The sequence below is a fragment of the Mycteria americana genome, unplaced genomic scaffold (assembly GCF_035582795.1).
Source record: "Mycteria americana isolate JAX WOST 10 ecotype Jacksonville Zoo and Gardens unplaced genomic scaffold, USCA_MyAme_1.0 Scaffold_53, whole genome shotgun sequence".
NCBI classification, from domain to species: Eukaryota; Metazoa; Chordata; class Aves; order Ciconiiformes; family Ciconiidae; genus Mycteria; species Mycteria americana.
Window position 1 is genome coordinate 940,064 of NW_027445639.1, and position 18,575 is coordinate 958,638.

The following is an 18,575-nucleotide window of genomic DNA, read 5'->3' on the forward strand; positions in this document are numbered from 1 at the left end:
CCCCCATATCCCCCATATCCCCATATCCCCTATATCCCCTATATCCCCCATATCCCCCATATCCCCCATATCCCCCATATCCCCTATATCCCCATATCCCCCATATCCCCTATATCCCCCATATCCCCCATATCCCCTATATCCCCATATCCCCCATATCCCCTATATCCCCCATATCCCCCATATCCCCTATATCCCCCATATCCCCCATATCCCCTATATCCCCATATCCCCTATATCCCCCATATCCCCTTTATTCCATCTTTATTCCGGCTGCTCCCGCAGCCCCAGGGCAGGGGAGGGGCGGGGGGGGCAGGGGGGGCTGGGTGCTGCCGCGTCCTGGGGTGCGGTGCTGGGTGCTGGGGGGTGCTGGGGGTGCTGGGTGCCGGGTGTCGGTGTGGGTGTGGGTGTCGGTGTCGGTGTCAGTGACGGTGTGGGTGCGGTGTGGGTGGGGTGCGGTGTCGGTGTGGGTGTGGGTGTGGGTGTGGGTGGGGTGCGGTGTCTGTCACCGCAGCAGTTTGTCCTCGTAGAGCGCCAGCAGCAGCAGCACCCCCCAGCCCCCCAGCAGCCCCGCGCTCTGCAGCCCCAGCAGCACCCACGGGTGCCCGTCCCGCGCCGCCAGCATGGCCGGCACCTGCGAGGGAGGGCGGTCAGCGGGCGCGGCGCGGCGCGGCCCACGCGGTGCAGCACACACAGCACACGTGGCAGGCACGCGGCACGCGTGGCACACACGGGGCACACGCACGGCACACGGGGCACACACGTGGCACACACGTGTGGCAGACGCACGGCACACACACCACACGTGGCACCCACACGTGGCACCCACACGTGGCACACATGTAGCACACCCTCGTGGCCCACACACCCGTGACACACCCACCCGTGACACACCCACCCGTGACACCCACCCATGGCCCACACCCCCGTGGCACACACACACCCATGGCCCAGACATGGCACACACACCTGTGGCACACCCACTTGTGACACACCCACACCCGTGACACACCCCCCGTGTCACACCCCCCCCCGTGTCACACCTCCCGTGTCACACCCCCCATGTCACACAACCCCGTGTCACCCCCCTGTGTCACCCCCCCGTGTCACACACCCCGTGTCACACCCTCGTGTCACCCCCCCGTGTCACACCCCCCCATGTCACACCCCCCCGTGTCACACCCCCCCGTGTCACCCCCCCGTGTCACACCCCCCGTGTCACACACCCCTCGTGTCACCCCCCCGTGTCACACCCCCCGTGTCACACACCCCTCGTGTCACCCCCCCCGTGTCACACCCCCCTGTGTCACACCCCCCCGTGTCACACCCCCCCGTGTCACACACTCACGGCACACACCCCCCGTGTCACACCCCCCGTGTCACACCCCCCGTGTCACACCCCTGTGTCACCCCCCCGTGTCACACCCCCGTGTCACACCCCCCCGTGTCACACCCCCCCGTGTCACACCCTCAGGGCACACACACCCCGTGTCCCCCCCCCGCTCACCGCGTGGCACAGCCCCAGGTGCAGCAGCAGCCCGGCCGCGGGCGCTCCCATCCAGGCGCGGGCGGGGGCGGCGCCGCCCAGGGCGATCCCCGCGTACAGCCCGGGCAGCACCGGCACCGCCCCCGCCGCCGCCAGCGCCAGCGCGCGCCCGCGCCCCGCCCGCTCCAGCACCGCCGCCGCCCCTGGGGGGAGGGGAGGGGAGGGGGGGGGGGGGGGGGGGCTCAGCCGGGAGGGCACCCACCCACCCACGGACCCACCCACGGACCCACCGACCCGGCACCCGCCCGCCCGCGGACCCCGCTGACCCGCGGACCCCGCACCCCGGCACCCACCCACCCCACCCACGGACCCCACTGACCCACGGACCCCGCACCCACCGACCCACGGACCCCACTGACCCACGGACCCCGCACCCCACAGAGCCCCACACCCAGCACCCACTGTCCCACGGATGCCACCAACCCACGGACTCCACACCCGGCACCCACCCACCCACGGACCCCCACACCCACGGACCCACGGACCCGGCACTCAGCACCCACCCACCCACAGACCCCACCGACTCGCAGACCCCACCCACCCACGGACCCGCCCACCCACGGCACCCACTGACCCACGGACCCCCACACCCAGCACCCCACGGACCCCGCACCCAGCACTCACCCACCCACGGACCCCACAGACCCCACGCCCCGCACCCACTGACCCACGAACCCTGCACCCAGCACCCTACAGTGCCCCACACCCAGCACCCACCGACCCACAGACCCCCACACCCACGGACCCACAGACCCCACACCCGGCACCCACCCACCCGCGGACCCCACTGACCCGCGGACCCCCACACCCAGCACCCCACAGACCCTGCACCCACCCACCCACGGACCCCACCCACCCGCGGCACCCACCCACTCACGGACCCCACACCCAGCACCCACGGACCCACGGACCCCACCCACCCGCGGCACCCACCCACCCACCCACGGACCCCGCCCCCGGCACCCACGGACCCACGCCCCCCCCCGCACCGTGCGCCCCCCGCCCCCCCCGCCCAGGCCCCGCCCCCGGCCCCGCCCCCGGCCCCGCCCCTCACCCAGCGCGTGCGGCAGCTCGTGGCAGAGCAGCGCCAGCCCCGCCCCCAGCCCCGCGCTCCCGGAGGTGGCGAAGGCGGCGCCCAGCGCCAGCCCGTCCGTCAGCGCATGCGCAGCGCGGCCCAGCGCCAGCAGCGAGGGCAGCGGCAGCCGGCCTGGGCGGGGGGACACGGCGTCACCCACCCGCGGGGGGACACACCCACCCACGGGGGGACACACCCACCCGCGGGGACACCCAGCCACGGGGGGACACCCCCACCCACGGGGACACCCAGCCACGGGGGGACACACCCAGCCACGGGGGGACACACCCACCCACGGGGACACCAACCCACGGGGGGACACACCCACCCACGGGGGGACACACCCACCCACGGGGACACCAACCCACGGGGGGACACACACCCACGGGGGGACACACCCACCCACGGGGACACCAACCCACGGGGGGACACACCCAGCCACGGGGACACCAACCCACGGGGGGACACACACCCACGGGGGGACACACCCACCTATGGGGGGACACACCCACCCACGGGGACACACCTACCCACGGGGAGACACACCCACTGGGGGACACCAACCCACGGGGACGACACACCCACCCACGGGGACACACCCACCTATGGGGACACACCCACGGGGACGACACGCCCACGGGGACACCCACCCACCCCCGGGGACACCCCCACGGGGGACACCCCCACCCCCGGGGACACCCCCCACCCCCCCACGTGGGACCCCGCGGTCACCCACCGGGGACACCCGCCCACGCACCCACGGGGGGGACGCACCCACGGGGACACCCCCCCCCCCCAGCAGCCGCCCGGCGCCGCCGGCAGCCGCGCAGCGGCCCAGTGGCCTAATGGATAAGGCATCAGCCTCCGGAGCTGGGGATTGTGGGTTCGAGTCCCACCTGGGTCGGGTCCCCTTTTGGCGGGGGTGGGGGGATCTGGGGGGCGGGGGTTTGGGGTGGGGGTGGGGGGTTTGGGGGGCGGGGGCTTGGGGTGGGGGGGTTGGGGGGCCGGGGCCGTACCCTGGCTCTGCAGCTCCTGCGTGCTCTGGGTGAGGTCGGTGTCCTCCACCTTCACCTGGGGGGGGGGTGGGGGTGGATGTGGGTCTGCTGCCCCATAGGGATGGTGCCCTGCCCCATAGGGATGCTGCCCTGCCCCACAGAGCCTGGCGCCCTGCCCCACACGGGTTTGGCACCCGCTGCGCCACGTCCGCCTGCCCCACACCGGCCTTGGCAGCTCCTGCCCCACACCGCCCCAGCACCCTGCCCCACACCATCCCGCCATCCCCAGCCCCACATCACCCCAGCATCTCCTGCCCCACACCGCCTTGGTGTCCCCTGCCCCACACCACCCCCCAGCCCCATGCCACCTTAGTGTCCCCTGCCCCACACCCCCCCAGCACCCCGCCCCACACCGCCCCGGTGTCCCCTGCCCCACCCCACCCCCACCCCGGTGTCCCCTGCCCCACGCTGCCCCCCAGCCCCACATCACCCCAGTGTCCCCTGCCCCACACCGCCCCAGCACCCAGCCCCACACCATCCCAGCATCCCCAGCCCCCCCCCACCCCGGTGTCCCCAGCCCCCCCCCCCCCCCAGCACCCCACCCCCCCACACCCCCCAGCCCCCCCCCCCCGTGTCCCCAGCCCCACACCTCCTCCCTGTGGGGCAGCAGGATGCCCAGCAGCTTCTCCAGCAGGAAGAAGGCGAAGAGCCCCCCCAGCACCCCCAGCACCTTCCAGGGCTGCTCGGGGGCCCCCTCCCCGTGGCCGGGGGGCTCGTGGCCGGGGGTCCCCTCCCCGTGGCCGTGCACCCCCAGCACCTGCGGTGGCACAGAGGGGCTCAGCCGGGCCCCGCACACGCCTGCACACGCGTGTGCAACCCCCCCCACGCCTCGCACATGCGTGTGTAACCCCCGCACACGCCTGCACACGCGTGTGTAACCCCCCCACGCCTGCACACGCGTGTGTAACCCCCCCACGCCTGCACACGCCTGCGTGCCCACGGGCCTGCTCGCCCGAGCCTGGGCACACGCGTGCACACGCGGTGCGGGGTCAGGGCTCCCCGTGGCCCCCCCCCCCGTGTCCCCAGGTGTCCCCCCCCAATGTCCCCCCGTGTCCCCTGTGCCCCCCCGTGTCCCCCCAATGCCCCCATGTCCCCCCGTGTGTCCCACCCCGTGTCCTCCCCGTCCCCCCGTGGTCCCTCTGTGTCCTCGTGGTCCCCCCCCCACGTCCCACTGTGTCCCTCCCCCTCCCCCCGTGGTCCCCCACACGTGTCCCCCCCATGTCCCCCCGTGTGTGTCCCCCGTGTCCCCCATGTCCCCCCATGGGTGTCCCCATGGGTGTCCCCCCGTGCCCCCCCGTGGGTGTCCCCCATATCCCCCATGTCCCCATGCCCCCCGTGCCCCCCCCCGTGGGTGTCCCCCCATGTCCCCATGTCCCCGTGTGTCCCCCCGTGTCACCTGGGGCAGGAGGTGCAGCAGCGCATCCCCCCGTGTGTCCCCCCGTGGGTGTCCCCCCATGTCCCCGTGTCCCCCCGTGCCCCCCCGTGGGTGTCCCCCCGTGTCCCCGTGTGTCCCCCCCATGTCCCCCCATGTCCCCCCATGCCCCCCCGTGGGTGTCCCCCCCGTGTCACCTGGGGCAGGAGGTGCAGCAGCGCGTCCCCCCGTGTGTCCCCCCGTGGGTGTGTCCCCATGTCCCCCCATGTCCCCCCATGTCCCCATGTCCCCCCGTGGGTGTCCCCCCTGTGTCACCTGGGGCAGGAGGTGCAGCAGCGCGTCCCCCCGTGTGTGTCCCCATGTGTGTCCCCCCATGTCCCCGTGTGTCCCCCCGTGGGTGTCCCCCCGTGTCCCCGTGTGTCCCCCCCATGTCCCCCCCATGTCCCCCCATGTCCCCCCGTGGGTGTCCCCCCGTGTCACCTGGGGCAGGAGGTGCAGCAGCGCGTCCCCCCGTGTGTCCCCCCGTGGGTGTGTCCCCATGTCCCCCCATGTCCCCCCATGTCCCCATGTCCCCCCGTGGGTGTCCCCCCCGTGTCACCCGGGGCAGGAGGTGCAGCAGCGCGTCCCCCCGTGTGTCCCCCCGTGGGTGTGTCCCCATGTCCCCCCATGTCCCCCCATGTCCCCCCGTGTCCCCGTGTCCCCCCGTGTCACCTGGGGCAGGAGGTGCAGCAGCGCATCCCCCTGTGTGTCCCCCCGTGGGTGTGTCCCCGTGTCCCCATGTCCCCGTGTGTCCCCCCATGTCCCCGTGTGTCCCCCCCATGTCCCCCCATGTCCCCCCGTGGGTGTGTCCCCATGTCCCCCCATGTCCCCCCATGTCCCCCCGTGGGCGTCCCCCCCGTGTCACCTGGGGCAGGAGGTGCAGCAGCGCATCCCCCTGTGTGTGTCCCCTGTGGGTGTCCCCCCATGTCCCTGTGTCCCCCCCCGTGTCCCCGTGGGTGTCCCCGTGTCACCTGGGGCAGGAGGTGCAGCAGCGCGTCCCCCCGTGTGTGTCCCCCCATGTCCCCCCGTCCCCCCGTGGGTGTCCCCCCATGTCCCCCCGTGTCCCCGTGTCCCCGTGTCCCCCCGTGTCACCTGGGGCAGGAGGTGCAGCAGCGCGTCCCCCCGTGTGTGTCCCCCCATGTCCCCCCGTGTCCCCGTGTCCCCCCGTGGGTGTCCCCCCATGTCCCCCCGTGTCCCCGTGTCCCCCCGTGTCACCTGGGGCAGGAGGTGCAGCAGCGCGTCCCCCCGTGTGTCCCCCCGTGGGTGTGTCCCCCCATGTCCCCCCATGTCCCCCCGTGTCCCCGTGTCCCCCCGTGTCACCTGGGGCAGGAGGTGCAGCAGCGCGTCCCCCCGTGGGTGTGTCCCCATGTCCCCCCATGTCCCCATGCCCCCCCGTGGGTGTCCCCCCCGTGTCACCTGGGGCAGGAGGTGCAGCAGCGCGTCCCCGCTGAGGGCCCCGGCCGCCAGCCCCAGCAGCAGCGGGTGCAGGTGCCGCCGGCCGCGGCGACAGAGGGGACAGCGCAGCAGCGCCAGCGCCAGCAGCGGGCACAGGGCCAGCACCAGCCCCGCCGCCGTGCCCAGCGCGTAGGCTGGGGGACACGGGCACGCGCTCGGGGACGCGCTCGGGGACGCCGCACGGGCGGCCCCGGGCCCTCCCGGGGGCGCGATGGCATCCGTGGGGCGGCGGGCCTGTCCCCGTCCCTGTCCCCAACCCTGTCCCCACCCCTGTCCCTGTCCCCGTCCCTGTCCCCAACCCTGTCCCCAACCCTGTCCCCGTCCCCGTCCCTGTCCCCAACCCTGCCCCCACCCCTGTCCCTGTCCCCGTCCCTGTCCCCGTCCCCGTCCCCGTCCCTGTCCCTGTCCCCAACCCTGTCCCCACCCCTGTCCCTGTCCCCGTCCCTGTCCCCGTCCCCGTCCCCGTCCCTGTCCCCGTCCCTGTCCCCACCCCTGTCCCTGTCCCCATCCCTGTCCCCAGGGGTGCAGGATGCCATCCCGTGGGGCAGCGGGACCTGTCCCCACCCCTGTCCCCACCCCTGTCCTGTCCCCACCCCTGTCCCCATCCCCACTCACTCTCAACAGTGCTGAGCTGGCCGGTGGCCGTGGGGCCAGGGCTGGTGGCCACGGGCCGGTGGCATTGGGGCCGGCGGCCGTGGGGCCGGCGGCCGTGGGGCCGTGGCGCTGTGGGGCGCAGGCGCGGCTCAGCTGCTGCTGCTGCAGCTCGGGGGGGGCAGGCGCAGCTGGGGGGGCTGGACGGAGCCCCCTGACCCCCCCAGGGCACCCTGACCCCCCCCCCCCGGCCACCCTGACCCCCCCGGGCACCCCTGGGTGCCCCCCACTCACCGTGTCCCAGGGCCGGCTCTGGATGCGGGTGTGGGGCAGCGCAGTGGGGTGCCCGGCCCCCGTGGGGGGGGTCCCCGTGGGGGCCCTGTGGGTGCTGCTGCTCCCCGGGGCCCAGCCCTGCCAGGCACCGTCACAGCCCGCCCCACGGCTCTGCCCCACACCTCCCCGCCCCATGGCCCCCTGCCCCACGGCATCTGCCCCACACCTCCCTGCCCCACACCTCCCTGCCCCCCAGTCCCTTGCCCCTCGGTTCCCCCTGCCCCTCGGTCCCCTGCCCCACAGCACCTGCCCCACACCTCCCTGCCCCACAGCATCTGCCCCACACCTCCCTGCCCCATTGCCCCCAGGGCATGGCTTCCTGCCCCACACTTCCCTGCTCCACACTTCCCTGCCCCATGGTCCCCTGCCCCCGGCATCTGCCCCACACCTCCCCGCCCCATTGCCCCCAGCCCACGGCTCCCTGCCCCACAGCATCTGCCCCCACACCTCCCTGCCCCATTGCCCCCAGCCCACACCTCCCTGCCCCACACCTCCCTGCCCCACAGCATCTGCCCCACACCTCCCTGCCCCATGGCCCCCTGCCCCACGGCATCTGCCCCACACCTCCCTGCCCCACACCTCCCTGCCCCACAGCATCTGCCCCACACCTCCCCCCCCCATTGCCCCCAGCCCACGGCTCCCTGCCCCACACCTCCCTGCCCCACAGCATCTGCCCCACACCTCCCTGCCCCCCGTCCCCCGCCCCACAGCACCTGCCCCACGCCTCCCTTCCCCATTGCCCCCACCCCACGGCTCCCTGCCCCACACCAGCACCAGCCCCCCAGCCGCACCACCCGCTGCCCCCCATCGCCCCCCATCGCCCCCCACCTCCTCACCCGCCAGCGAGCGGCCGTGGGGGCCGTGGCCGAAGACGCGGCCGAGGAAGAAGCCAGGGGGGGGGCGGGGGGCGCAGGCAGCGGCCGCGCAGCACCAGGGCACCCAGGGTGGCCAGCACCCGCCCGGCCCCCACCCGCGGGGACGCCGCCGCGCCGGCCGCCAGCACGCCCGCCGCGTCCACGCAGGCCTGCGCCACGCCGCCACCGTCACCGCCCGCGCCACGCCGCGGGCACCCGCCGCTGCCGACACCCTCCCGGCACGCGCGTGTGCCACCGGGGCACGTGTGGCCCCTCCCCGGGCACGTGTGACCATGTGGTGGTGGCCGTGGCACGTGTGGCACCTCCCCGGGCACGTGTGACCGTGGAATGGTGGCCGTGGCTGGCACGTGTGGCCCCTCCCCGGGCATGTGTGACCACGGAATGGTGGCCGTGGCACGTGTGGTCCCTCCCTGGGGCACGTGTGACTGTGGAATGGTGGCCATGGCTGGCACGTGTGGCACCTCCCCGGGGCACGTGTGACCGTGGAATGGTGGCCATGGCACGTGTGGCCCCTCCCCGGGCACGTGTGACCGTAGAATGGTGGCCATGGCTGGCACGTGTGGCACCTCCCCGGGGCACATGTGACCACGGAATGGTGGCCATGGCACGTGTGGCCCCTCCCCGGGCACATGTGACCATGTGGTGGTGGCCATGGCACGTGTGGCACCTCCCCGGGCATGTGTGACCATGCAATGGTGGCCGTGGCACGTGTGGCACCTCCCTGGGGCACGTGTGACCGTGGAATGGTGGCCACACCACGTGTGGCACCTCCCCGGGACACGTGTGACCACGCAACGGTGGCCGTGCCACGTGTCCCCTCCCCGTGTCCCCGTGCTGTCCCCGTGTCCCCTCACCTCGCGGCTGTCGGCGCTGCGGTAGTTGGGCTGCACGGCCGCCAGCAGCTCCGACACCTCCCACAAGCCGGGGCCGCCGCTGCCGCTGCCGCTGCCGGTGCCGTTGGCGGCGAAGGCGCGGTGCAGCGCCCGGACGCGGGCGTCCCAGCGCCCCGAGGCGTCACCGGCGCAGGCGGCGGGGGGGGTCCCAGAGGGTGACGAGGACGGCGGCACCCAGCCAGGGCAGCTCGGCGGCCTCCAGCCGGGCGCCGGCACCCGCCTTCCCCGCCAGCGCCAGGACGGCGTCCGCCGAGAGGCGGCACTGCGGGGACGGGGGGGGGGGTCAGGGTGCTGGGGCGGGGGGGTCGGGGTGCCCCCTCCCTCCCTCCCCGCCATGGCACCCACTGGGTGCCCCGAAAGAAGCGGGGTGCACCCCGCGGCAACGGGGCCCCACCCGGCCCCGGCGTACGGCGCGGCGCGGGGCCGGGCAGCCGGTGGGGGTGAGGGACCCCCGTGGGCGCGCGTTGCCGCGCCACGCCGCGCGCTACGGCGGGGTGCCGCAGCCTGCCGCGTGCCGCGCCGTGCGTGCCGTGCGCGCCGTGCCGGCGAGCTGGAGTTTGACCCCGGCCGCCCGCCCTGCCTTTCTTTCCACACGGCCCGGCGTTGCCGGCGCGGGCGCTCACCTTTCCACACGGCCCGGCGTGGCACTGCGCACGGCCGGCGGCGATGCCCACGAGGGACTCCACCGCGCCGTGGGGCAGGGAGCCGCTTCCCGACGACAGCAGGGCCTCGAGCGCCGACACCGGCTCGGCGTTGCCGGCGGGGTCCCGGCCGGTTGCCCCCGGACCCAGGGCCAGCAGGAGCAGCAGCAGCGGGGTCATGGCACGCCGGTCCCCGCGGCACGGAGTCGCCGGTGGGCCGCCTCGCCGCCGGCCCGGGGTTGCCGACTGGTGCCGGCGTGCCGTGGGGCGCCGGGGCTGTAAAACCGCCCGGGGCCGTGGCGGTGATTGGCTCGGGGCGAGATTGCCCCGGGTTAACCATTCCTCAGGGCCCGGCACGGCGCCTGCGCCCGCGCCCGGCCCCCCCCCGAGCCCCGGTGCTGCCGCCGGCACCCCCTGCCCTCGCCCGCCCCGTGGGTGCTGGGACCCCCCCGCGGGTGCTGGGCTCTCCCCGGCACCTGGCTCGGCGCTGGCACCCAGCTCAGGCGCTCGGCTCGCCCCGGGGTGCTGGGCTCGCCCACGGGTGCTCGGCCGATGCCCGAGCACCGAGATCAGGCGCGTGGCTCACCCCTCGGGTGCTCGGCTCCCCCCGCACCCCTCCCCGGCACAGGGCGCCCACGACGCCGCGCCGGGAAGGAACCGTGTCCCGTGCCGGGCGGCCGTGCCGGCTGTCTCACCGCGGCCGGCGTCTACGGGAAGGGAGTCGGCGCCGCCGCGGCCCTGCCAGGCCCGACGGTGCTGCCGGCACCTCGCCGCCCGCGGGACCCGGTGACTCCCGGGTGGCCTTGCCACGGCCCCCGGCCGTGCCAGCGGCGCCCGTGGCGTGCGGCGCCGTGCACCCACCACGCCGGCGGCCGGGCCCAGTGGCCTAATGGATAAGGCATCAGCCTCCGGAGCTGGGGATTGTGGGTTCGAGTCCCACCTGGGTCGGGGGGTGGACGTGGATTTTGCCCCACCGGCGCGGTGGCGAGAGCCCTCCGGCAGCGCCGGGGTGGCACCAGGAAGCGCCGCTGGGAAAACACCGGGACCTTGTGCCGGGAAAGCCGCCCCGGTTGGGGGTGAGAGGGGCCCAGCGGCAACGGCCACGACGTGCCACGTCGCTGCTCCGCGGCGGCGTTGCCGGCAAAGCCACCGGCCGGCGGCTCCGAGGGCCGGAAAGTTTGTTCGTCTTCTTTAAGGAACGGGCGCGGGAGCAAGCGTGGCACGGCCGGCTGCCCCGCGGCAACCGGAGCCGGGGGTCTGTTACCTCCAGCCGGTGCTGCCGGCAGCACCGCGGCCACTTTGGAGCACGCCGGGGCCGCGGGGCAGCCCCGTCCCTTCCTCGCTCTCCCGCTTCACCCTGGAAAACCCCGGCTAAACCACCGCCCGGCCGAGCCGCGGTGACCTGGAGGGGCTTCCAGCCGGAGCCCCCCACCAAATCCCACCGGCTGTGCACCGGGGGAGGAATTATTTCCACCTCAGGCTGCCCGGCAGCGAACGGTGAAGCCGCGCCGGTTTTCCACTCCCTCCCGTATGGGTGGCCGGACCGCGCCTGGACGGGGAATGGGTCCCATGGGGCGCCGGGCTTTAATATCCCGGCAATCAACCGTCTCGTTAAGGGTAATAAAAGAATAAACCACCCCGGACGATATTCCAGCGCCGGCTATCTCGGCACGGCATCGGCCAAGGTGCCGGGGAAGTTAATGTTTGATAACGGGGCCGCCTGACGATGCTACGGTGGGAGGGGATGCCGGCACGGCGCCGAGCGGCAGCCGGGGTAGGAGACGGGCGGCATTTGGGGGAACGCGGCGGGTTTTCCGGATAAAACCACCCTATCTGAGGGTTTGGCGCCGAGATGAGATCCCTGGCATCCATCCCTTCTCCTCCCCGTGCCCACAAGCGTCGGTTTTGCCGGGGGTTTGTCTTCGGCGCGAGCTGACGGCGCGGGGTGTCGGTTGTGCCCAGAAGCTGCTCCTTCACCAAGCGGTTTGGTGCTCCTGGCCTACGGCTGAGGCCGAGGCCGGCTGTTCCCGGCAGGTCACCCCGACGCCGCCCCGCTTCTGGGGGCACCGGGCTTGGTGGGTGCTGGTGGGGACCGTAACAAGCCCGGGGAGGTTCATCCTGGTTGATGGGGAGCCATCAGCGTCAACTGGGTTCCCTGGGACGGTGCCGAGGAGCCGCCGAGGAGCCGCCGAACCGCCCAGGTCCAACCAAAACTCGGGCTGATCCCCGCCCAGGTGGGACGGGACCTCCGAGATCGCCCGGTCCGACCTTCCGTGGGGAAGGAACCCGGGTGAGATCCTCTCACACCCCGTCCGGTTGCGTCTTGGACACCGGTGACGGGGACTCCTCTACGTTGTGCCGGCGGTTGATCGTTCTCGCCGTAAAACGTGGCCTAGGTCAAGATGAGACCTCTCCCGGCGTCACCCGCGCCCGCCGTCCCTTGTCCTCGCCGTGTGGCTCCCGGTGAAGGGACAACCTGCGTCCGCTCGGTAGCCGCCTGGGGGGGGGGGGTGACCGTGGCTGGCTGCCAGCCGCCCACCCAGCCGCTCCAGCGTCAACACGACGGGGAGAACGCCCGGTGAGAAGGTCGCGGGTGGAGGAGGCAAGGGCAGGGAGACGGCTCACCGGCGACCGTCACGGCGAACCAGCCTCAGCTTGGGGAAATTAATTTTATTTATTGCCAACTAATCCCGGAGCAGAAGAACGCATCTGGAAACGTCGTCTCTCCCACCCGCCTTCGTCCCCAGGTCAACTTCAGTCCTGACTCCTCTTCCTCCTCCCCCCGAGGGACGGGGAAGGGGGCTCGGGGTCCGTCCACGACGCTTCGTCTCTGCCGCTCCTTCCTCCTCACGCTCTTCCTCTGCTCCCGCGGGGACCTCCGGGGGCTCCACCAGCCCTTCCTCCTAGAGCAGGTTCTCCAGCCCTTGGAGCACCTTCGTGGCCCTCCTCCGGACCTTCTCCGGCGGGTTTGCGTCCTTCTCGCCCCGCGGGGAGCGCAGCCGGCCGCGGGACTCCCGGCGTCGGGTAGAGCGGGACCGTCCATCTGACGCGTCCACCTCGCCGCCCGGTTGACGTCGTCGGCGCGGGTTGGCGCCGCGCTCCCCGATCTCCTCAAAAAGCTTCACCGCGGAAGCTGGCTCGGCTCCGGGGGCGAGGGGACAGCCGCGCTGTGGCCTGGGGTGGGCTCACGGAGGGCAACCTCCTCCTCCTCCTCCTCCTCCTCCTCTTCCTCCTCCTCTTGGCAGGGCTTTCATTCACCCACCGAGCCCCGGGGCCGGGGAAGCCCTCACCGGCCAAACCGGGCCCCATCCGGCTCCCGGGGGAGGCGAAGCCGAAGGGCTTCTCCCGCAGGACCTTCACCGGCGACCCCAGCGTTGGCTCCTCCACCCCACCTCTCACGGCCACGTTCGCGTCGGCCCTTCTCTTCCTCTTCCGCGGCTCCCGGGGACGGCAAATCCCGAGGTTGGTTTGTCCCAGCCGGGTTCCCCTCTGAAGCCTCCGGAAAAAAAAAAAAAACAAACAAAAAAACCCCCCAAAAAGCAGATTTGGGTTTTTCTCCTTAAAATTGGTTTCCTTATCTGGGCCGTTCTGCTCACCCGCGGTCAGCTTCGTTCCGCTCCGCGGGGAAACGCGACCGGCTCTTCGTTAAACCGGACGCCACCCTCCGGATTAATTAACCAAAACTTGCTCTTAAGCCGGATCTAAATCTCTCCTTTCGACTCTTTTCCGCCCCAAAACCCCGCGCCTCGACGGCGCCGCGCGACGCACGGGTCCAAACAGCGGCGGGGTGCGAGGGACGGACGGCGTGACGGCAGGACGCTCCTCCGCCGGGGACGAAGGACGGCTTTCCTCGGCGCCGGCGGCACGAGTCGCGGTGCCGGGCAGCCCCCGCAGCCCGACCGCGGTGCTTCGGCGGCCGCGAAAGGGGTTCACGAGGCCGCTCCTTCGCGGCGACGCGGCAGGGCGCCTCGGGGATTTTCCTCTTTTATTTTTCTGTTCCTTTGGCCTGAGGTCGCCAGCCGGCAGCTTCGAGCCGAGCTCGAACCGCAACCCGGGGCTAAACCACAAACCGATTCGGCACCTGCCGAATTCGGGAGCCCCGAGGACGCGGAGCCGCGCGCAATAACCCCGTTTTGGAGGTAACCGGGAGGAACTTGACGGCGTTTCTCAGCTCCACCACGATAAAGGGACTCCCAGAAGAAGCCGCGAGGAGCCGGCGCGCGGGGCCGGACGGACGGCAGCCGTGGCCGCGGCACCGGCACCCGGCGGAGCTGCCGGGCTGCCTCGGGCACGGTTCTTTTCCAGGCTCGCCGTAACCACGGGGTCAGGCCGGTAACCGAGAACCGGATTCCTTCACCGACCCGCGTGCCTGGAGCACGAACTCGCGTAGGAACGCGGCTACCAAAGAGCAAACATCGCGACAGCGTCGCGGTGCCGGGAATCCTCGGCGACGCCGACGGCTTTTCCTGGAGTTTCTTTCTTTGTTGTGTTTCGCTGCCGGCTCTTTCCTCGGCACAACCAGCGCCGCCTCGGTTACCGGCGCGGCGCCGAACCCGCCGCGAACCCCCGAGCCCGTCCCGGCACACGCCCGGCGCTTTACGGCTTTGCTCCGCGGCGAAGGTCAACGAGCTTCGCCCGGCGCGGCGGGCAAACGCCGATCGCCCGGCCTTGGCCTCCCCCGCTATCGCGGGGTTTATGGCTGCCGCGGGCTGCGTCAGCCGCCACCTCCCAGCGCTCCTTGCCCCGCCAGCGCCAGCGCGGCCGAGGGCAGCCGCCGCCGCCGCCGCCACGTCCTCCTCCTCCTCCTCCTCCTCCTCCTCCTCCTCCTCCCAGCCCGCTGCCACCTTCCTTCGGAAACCCGCCTGCCTGCAGCCCTGCCCTCCCTGCCCGCACAAACGAAGCCCCCCCGGGCTGGGGGTCCCCGCTCTGGCCCCCCTCCCCCCCCCAGCGCCCTCCCTCCCCCCCCTGCCTGCTCCCTGCCCGCTCCCTGCCCGCACACCCCGCGCCGCCGCCATGTTGAGGCAGCCCCCTCCCGCCCTGCCCTGCCCCTGCCCTTCCCCCCCCCAGGCCCGGGGGCAGCACCGGCCCCTCGGGGCGGCTTTTCCCGCCAAAAAGCGATCCAATTTTCCCGCCAAAACCCGCCGCTTTTCCCGCCCAAACCGCTAAGCTCCTCCCCTCCCGCCTTCGCCCCGCCCCGGCCGTGCAGCCCCCCCCCCCCCCCCCCCCCGCCAGGCGCGACCAGCCGAGCGCCGGATCGTCGAACCGCCGCCATTTTGCGGAAGCGCAGCGCGGCCACCGGCAGCGGGGGAGGAGGAGGAGGAGGAGGAGGGGGGTGGGGGGGGAAGGGAGCCCAGAGCGGGACCGGGCGAGGCGGAACCGGCAGCGGGGAGGGGGCCCAGACCCTCCCGGGATGTTTCACGGTATCACGGGCCCGCCCGGGATGGGAGGTGAGGCCGGCGGCGGCAGGCCCCGCTCCTACCCGCAGGCCTGGGGGCGGCCGGGGCTACCGGGGGGGGTCAGGGCTACCGGAGGGGGGGCCGTGGTGCTCCCCAGCCCCTCTCACGCTGCCCCCCGCTCCCTTTGCAGCCCCCGGGAACAAGCCGGAGCTGTACGAGGTGAGTGCGGCCTTCACACACACACCCCCCCCCCGCCCCGGGCAGGGCCCCGGCAGCCGCCGCGGCCCCGGGGCTGAGCCGCCGCCCGTCCCCCCCCCCTTGTCCCCGGCAGGAGGTGAAGCTCTACAAGAACGCCCGGGAGAGGGAGAAGTGAGTCCGGTCCGGCCCCGCCCTGGGCCCCCCCCAGCCCGGCTCGGAACCGTGAGCCCCGGGCACAGCCCCCGGCACCTCCCCGCCGGCCCCCGGCAGGGCCCGGGGCCCCGTGACTCCACCACGGTGCCTCCTGGGGAGCCTCTGCTCCGCCGCGGTCCCCTCTGCTCCATCAGGGTCCCTCCTGGCCCCCCCTTCTCCATCGCGGTCCCTCCTGGCACACAGTTCTCCGTCATGGGCCCCCAGATCCCCTCACGGTTCCTCCTGGTCCCCCCTTCTCCATCGCGGTCTCTCCTAGGACGTAGCTCTCCATCACAGCCCCCCAGGCTCTGTCATGGTCCCTCCTGGTCCCCTCTTCTCCATCGTGGTCCCCCCTTCTCCATCATGGTCCCCCCGGGACATAGTTCTCCATCGTGGTCCCCCAGACTCCATCACAGTTCCTCCTGGTCCCCTCTTCTCCATCGTGGTCTTCCAGACTCCATCAGAGCTCCTCCTGGTCCCCCATTCTCCATCATGGTCCCTCCTGGTCCCCCCAGACTCCATCACAGTTCCTCCTGGTCCCCCCTTCTCCATCACGGTCTCTCCTAGGACGTAGCTCTCCATCGCACTCCCCCAGGCTCTGTCATGGTCCCTCCTGGTCCCCTCTTCTCCATCATGGTCCCCCCTTCTCCATCACGGGCTCTCCTGGCACACAGTTCTCCATCACAGTCCCCTAGGCTCCATCAGGGTCCCTCTTCTCCGTCGTGGTCCTCCCTTCTCCATCATGGTCCCCCCTGGCACACAGTTCTCCATTGCGGTCCCCCCCGGCACATAGTTCTCCATCGTGGTCCCCCAGACTCCATCACAGTTCCTCCTGGTCCCCTCTTCTCCATCATGGTCTTCCAGACTCCATCAGAGTTCCTCCTGGTCCTCCCAGACTCCATCACAGTTCCTCCTGGTCCCCTCTTCTCCATCGTGGTCCCCCCTTCTCCATCATGGTCCCCCCTGGCACACAGCTCTCCATCGTGGTCCCCCAGACTCCATCACGTTCCCTCCTGGGACCCTCTTCTCCATCGTGGTCCTCCAGACTCCATCAGAGCTCCTCCTGGTCCCCCATTCTCCATCATGGTCCCTCCTGGTCCCCCCAGACTCCATTACAGTTCCTCCTGGGACCCTCTTCTCCATCGTGGTCCCCCCTTCTCCATCATGATCCCCCCTGGCACACAGTTCTCCATCGCGGTCCCCCCTGGCACATAGTTCTATAGTTCTCCATCGTGGTCCCCCAGACTCCATCACAGTTCCTCCTGGTCCCCTCTTCTCCATCGTGGTCCTCCAGACTCCATCAGAGCTCCTCCTGGTCCCCCATTCTCCATAGTGGTCCCTCCTGGCACATAGTTCTCCATCGTGGTCTCCCAGCCTCCATCACAGTTCCTCCCGGGATCCCCTTCGCCCTTGTGGTCCCCTCCTCTCCATCACTGTCCCCGCCGTCTCCATCGCGGTCACCTCCTGGGACATAGTTCTCCATCGTGGTCCCTTCTTCTCCGTCACGGTTCCTCCTGGTCCCCCCTTCTCCATCGCGGTCCCCTCTTGGGACACAGTTCTCCATCCCGGTCCCCCCTTCTCCATCGCGGTCCCCTCTTGGGACACAGTTCTCCATCCCGGTCCCCCCTTCTCCGTCACGGTTCCTCCCGGTCCCCCCTTCTCCATCACGGTCCCTCCCGGGACACCGCTCTCCGCCGCCGTCCCCTCTTCGCTCTCCACCGCCGTCCCCGTTGCAGGTACGACAACATGGCCGAGCTCTTCGCCGTGGTGAAGACGCTGCAGGCTCTGGAGAAAGCCTACATCAAGGACTGCGTCTCGCCTAACGAGTAAGTCCTCGGTGCCGCGCGGGGCGACGGCACCCGCGGCGCCGCGGCCGAGGGTCCAGCGCGGCCCCGCGGCGGGGGACGAGCCCGTCCCCGCCTGCTCCCCCTGCCCCTCCCCAGGTACACGGCCGCCTGCTCCCGCCTCCTGGTCCAGTTCAAAGCTGCCCTCAAGCAAGTCCAAGGCTCCGAGATCAGCTCCATCGACGACTTCTGCCGCAAATTCCGGGTGAGCCACGGCGCTGCCGGTACCGCCGGCGCGAACGGGGCTTCCCGGGTGTCGGTTGTGCCGCTCACGGCCTCGTCTTCCCGCAGCTCGACTGCCCCTTGGCCATGGAGAGGATCAAGGAGGACCGGCCCATCACCATCAAGGACGACAAGGGCAACCTCAACCGCTGCATCGCCGATATTGTCTCCGTACGGTGCCGGGGGGGTGCCGGGGCTCGGCTTCGGTAGGTTTGGGGGGGTGGGAAGGGTCGCGGTTGAGCCGAACGCTGCCTCTCTCGCAGCTCTTCATCACGGTGATGGACAAGCTGCGCCTGGAGATCCGAGCCATGGACGAGGTAGGGTTCATCCACGTGCCGCGGCAGCGCCGGGAGCCCCGGTTTGGCCATGCCGGCGCAGCGGTTCACCCCAAATCCTTTCCCCAGATCCAGCCGGACCTACGGGAGCTGATGGAGACGATGAACCGGATGAGCCACCTGCCCCCCGACTTCGAGGGGAGGCAGAAGGTCAACCAGTGGTGAGTGCCGGGGTGCCGGCACCGTTACCGGCGCCGTTTTTGGGGTGCCGCTGACGCAGCCTCCCCTTTCTCCCAGGCTCCAGACGCTCAGCGGGATGTCGGCGTCGGATGAGCTGGACGATTCCCAGGTCCGGCAGATGTTGTTCGACCTGGAATCCGCCTACAACGCCTTCAACCGCTTCCTCCACTCCTGAGCCGTCCGGCACGCGCCGGCACCGCCCTTCCCTCCCATTTCGAGCCTCCCGGTCCCCTCCCAGTGCTCACTGGTGTTAAGAGGAAGCCGGGGACAATAAATCACTGGTCTGTCACCTGCCTCACGAGCGCCGGTGACGCCGGGACCCCAAAAAGCGGC

General features: G+C 71.9%; 2 protein-coding genes and 2 non-coding genes across 5 annotated transcripts; 3 read left to right on the forward strand and 1 right to left on the reverse strand.

Annotated features, from left to right (window-relative positions):
- Positions 1-505: 505 nt before the first annotated feature.
- SLC39A4 (solute carrier family 39 member 4) lies at positions 506-6,455 on the reverse strand. Its single transcript, XM_075490275.1, has 6 exons — positions 6,408-6,455; positions 4,266-4,433; positions 3,638-3,692; positions 2,601-2,753; positions 1,508-1,689; positions 506-634 (listed from the first exon to the last, which is right to left on the reverse strand). The coding sequence occupies exons 1-6, from the start codon at positions 6,453-6,455 to the stop codon at positions 506-508; spliced, it is 735 nt and encodes a 244-aa protein (XP_075346390.1).
- Positions 3,453-3,525, forward strand: TRNAR-CCG (transfer RNA arginine (anticodon CCG)). The gene has a single exon. It is a non-coding gene; the product is annotated as a tRNA-Arg (tRNA).
- A 4,295-nt stretch (positions 6,456-10,750) lies between the features above and the next one.
- On the forward strand, positions 10,751-10,823 carry TRNAR-CCG (transfer RNA arginine (anticodon CCG)). Its single transcript has one exon. It is a non-coding gene; the product is annotated as a tRNA-Arg (tRNA).
- Positions 10,824-15,182: 4,359 nt separating this feature from the next.
- Positions 15,183-18,570, forward strand: VPS28 (VPS28 subunit of ESCRT-I). 2 transcript variants are annotated; one of them, XM_075490286.1, is made up of 9 exons: positions 15,183-15,322; positions 15,462-15,490; positions 15,603-15,640; positions 17,398-17,487; positions 17,605-17,710; positions 17,797-17,898; positions 17,991-18,044; positions 18,132-18,223; positions 18,300-18,570. In XM_075490286.1, exons 1-9 carry the CDS (start codon positions 15,286-15,288, stop codon positions 18,415-18,417), a joined length of 666 nt encoding a protein of 221 aa, XP_075346401.1. In that variant the 5' UTR covers positions 15,183-15,285; the 3' UTR covers positions 18,418-18,570. The 2 variants fall into 2 exon arrangements, with proteins under 2 accessions (XP_075346401.1, XP_075346402.1); XM_075490287.1 differs by lacking the exons at positions 15,462-15,490; positions 15,603-15,640 and having other exon boundaries at positions 15,219-15,322.
- Positions 18,571-18,575: the final 5 nt, after the last annotated feature.